The following is a 2,428-nucleotide window of genomic DNA, read 5'->3' as shown; positions in this document are numbered from 1 at the left end:
AGTGTCTGCAGCAGGACAGCTGGAGTACGTGTTGTGTGCACAGAAGGGGAGGGAGCTGGGCTACTCATGCTGGGCACACAGCAAGACAGGGAGCTGGGCTGCCCACACTGCACACAGTAGCAGAGCGGGGAAGCTGTCTGCATGGCATGCCCAGTCAGAATTGGAGTGAGACTGTGCACATGGTGGCGAGAACTGGGCTGCCCACAAGGCATGGAGGGGAGTGAGACTACCTGCACAGACTTCCTACAACAATACATGGATGTTATGCAGATTGACAAGAGCACCATGGTAACATTGCTGTATTGGCATAGGAAGCCTGGCATGCTCTCTGTACCACAATGAGCTCTAGCAGGGCAATATGAAATTTCATCCCTGCAGTACCCAGTTGACTTGTACCTAGAAGTTGTCAATATGGCCTCCCCATCCCAATAGGAAGATACCCATTGTGACTGTGACTGATGGGTATAAAGTGACAAACAGCAGCCTCTTGCACAAATTGAGTCTTTCCACCAGTTCAGGGGTACTGTCACTGTCATACCTAGCAGACACTTTCCTGAAAAGATAACAGCCTACAGACAGGACTGCATCATAAAAAGGTACAGGCAGTCCCTGTTGCATCCAAGATTGCATGTAGAGATGTTTGAACACCTGCTGCACGTCTCTCTCTGAGAGGCAAAACAGCTTTTTTGGTCCTCTAGTAAGGAGTCCATCTGTAACTGGCTGAAAGAGACAACTGGCAAGCAGTGCTTATAATAACCTAACTTAACTAGAGACTAAGTTACGAGATTTGAAACAAGAGAGGTCAGAAAGTTTAGGCTATCTTTCTTTAGGAGCAGAGGGCAGCTGCTTGACCTTCTTGTTTACCACAGCAACCAGCAGGAAGGAGGGCACCAGGTGGGTAGAAAAGTACTCAGTCCCTATTGAACATATTCTTCTGGTTCTTAAGTAGCAGTCCTGTTCTAGTTTCATTCTTCACAATTAGCCCAAACTTCACTTCCAATTTCTCAGGATAACTTTAGAAATAAAGGACACTGTACTCTCACAAATCTTGGCATTTGCTATAAAATCATTTGATTTAATAGCAAGGTGTTTTTTTCTGCGGCACCTGCCTTGAAAGGTACTTAGACATCTGCACTTCCGGCAGATTTCCAGCTATTGCATCCATATGTTAATATGAAAGTTGATTTTGAATTGAAAAAAATGTACTTTGTCCTTTAGGCTGTAGATTTTAAATAATCAAGCCTGGTTTAAGGTAGCAAATATAGCTGCCATGCAGTGATGTCTACTACAGGAAAAAATCCAACCTAGTTTATTATCACTTCTTTTTGCAGTCTCAGAGGAGTAATTTAGAATCTCCTCTCGTTCATCAGTGCTGGGACTGTCGTGGCAAGACTTACAGAACTGGAGACAGAAACGTCTGCTCATCTCCCCAAGTTAAAACACCTTCAGTAAACTTTCTATTGGAAAAGAACATTGTGTAAGTGGTATGGTAACCTGTAGGGAACAGCTCTCCAAAGATATAAATCCTACCAAAAATTTGTCAATAACTTTGTCATTTCAGGCAATGTAATCCATCATCAGATGTCTTTAAGTTTATATGCAAAATACAGGCAACTATTTTGCTCTAACATATTATTTGTTTACTTTTATTGGCATATATTTATTAATAAAGTTACTACTTATAGCAATATGGTACTGACCTTGGAATGATAACTGCATCCTGGTAATCTTCTAACTTGAAAATAAAAGGTGTTTCTTTTGTATACTGCGTACTGGGAATGCCTGTACGTGCTTCAGATTTTTCAATATCTTCCATAAACTTAAAGTCAATGTCCAAAGTGCTGGAGTCATCAACTTAAGGGGCGAGGCAAAGAAAAAAGATATTTCACTTACTTTATTGGGTTTCCTAAACTGGAACCCATTTCAATTTATAACTTGCCATTTTTTCCCCCTCACTTTCTGTACACCTTGGATCATTTTCCCCACTGTTCGCCTATTTGCCCAATATTTTAGAGGAAAATTCTTTCTTAACAGTAAATCTAGGTACTTTTAGATGATTTCTGCTTCACCCAGAATATACTGATGGGAGATTATATGAAAACAAATAAAGTGCATTTCAAGATGTGAAGAAAAGAAAGAAAACAACAGAATCAAATCTGACACTATTAGCATGTTGAATATGTGAAATGATAACTGGAAGTTGACAAGTTCATCAGCGGCAGGTCCTGTCAGACCAACCGGGTTCATCAGCGGCAGGTCCTTTCAGACCAACCTGGTGGCCTTTTACGACCAGGTCACTAAATCATTGGATGCAGGAGTGGCAGTGGATATAGTTTTCCTAGACTTCAGGAAGGCTTTTGATACTGTCTCTCACCCCATTCTCATTAGGAAGCTGGGGGACTGTGGCGTAGACACCCATACAGTCCAA

At 41.7% G+C, this 2,428-nt stretch overlaps 1 protein-coding gene across 5 annotated transcripts in view; it reads right to left on the bottom strand.

Moving 5' to 3' along the window:
- Positions 1-2,428, bottom strand: part of DICER1 (dicer 1, ribonuclease III) — a 140,702-nt gene that overhangs the window by 40,008 nt on the left and 98,266 nt on the right. For all 5 annotated transcript variants that reach the window (XM_019518610.1, XM_019518612.1, XM_019518611.1 and 2 more), the window contains one exon: positions 1,701-1,854. In XM_019518610.1, coding sequence (XP_019374155.1) covers positions 1,701-1,854 — 154 coding nt within the window. The remainder of the gene's footprint in view (positions 1-1,700; positions 1,855-2,428) is intronic.

This window comes from Gavialis gangeticus, unplaced genomic scaffold, assembly GCF_001723915.1.
Source record: "Gavialis gangeticus isolate Ggan-Ray unplaced genomic scaffold, GavGan_comp1, whole genome shotgun sequence".
NCBI lineage: Eukaryota > Metazoa > Chordata > Crocodylia > Gavialidae > Gavialis > Gavialis gangeticus.
The sequence above is the reverse complement of the archived record's forward strand: the minus strand, read 5'-3'. Positions and strand labels throughout refer to the sequence as shown.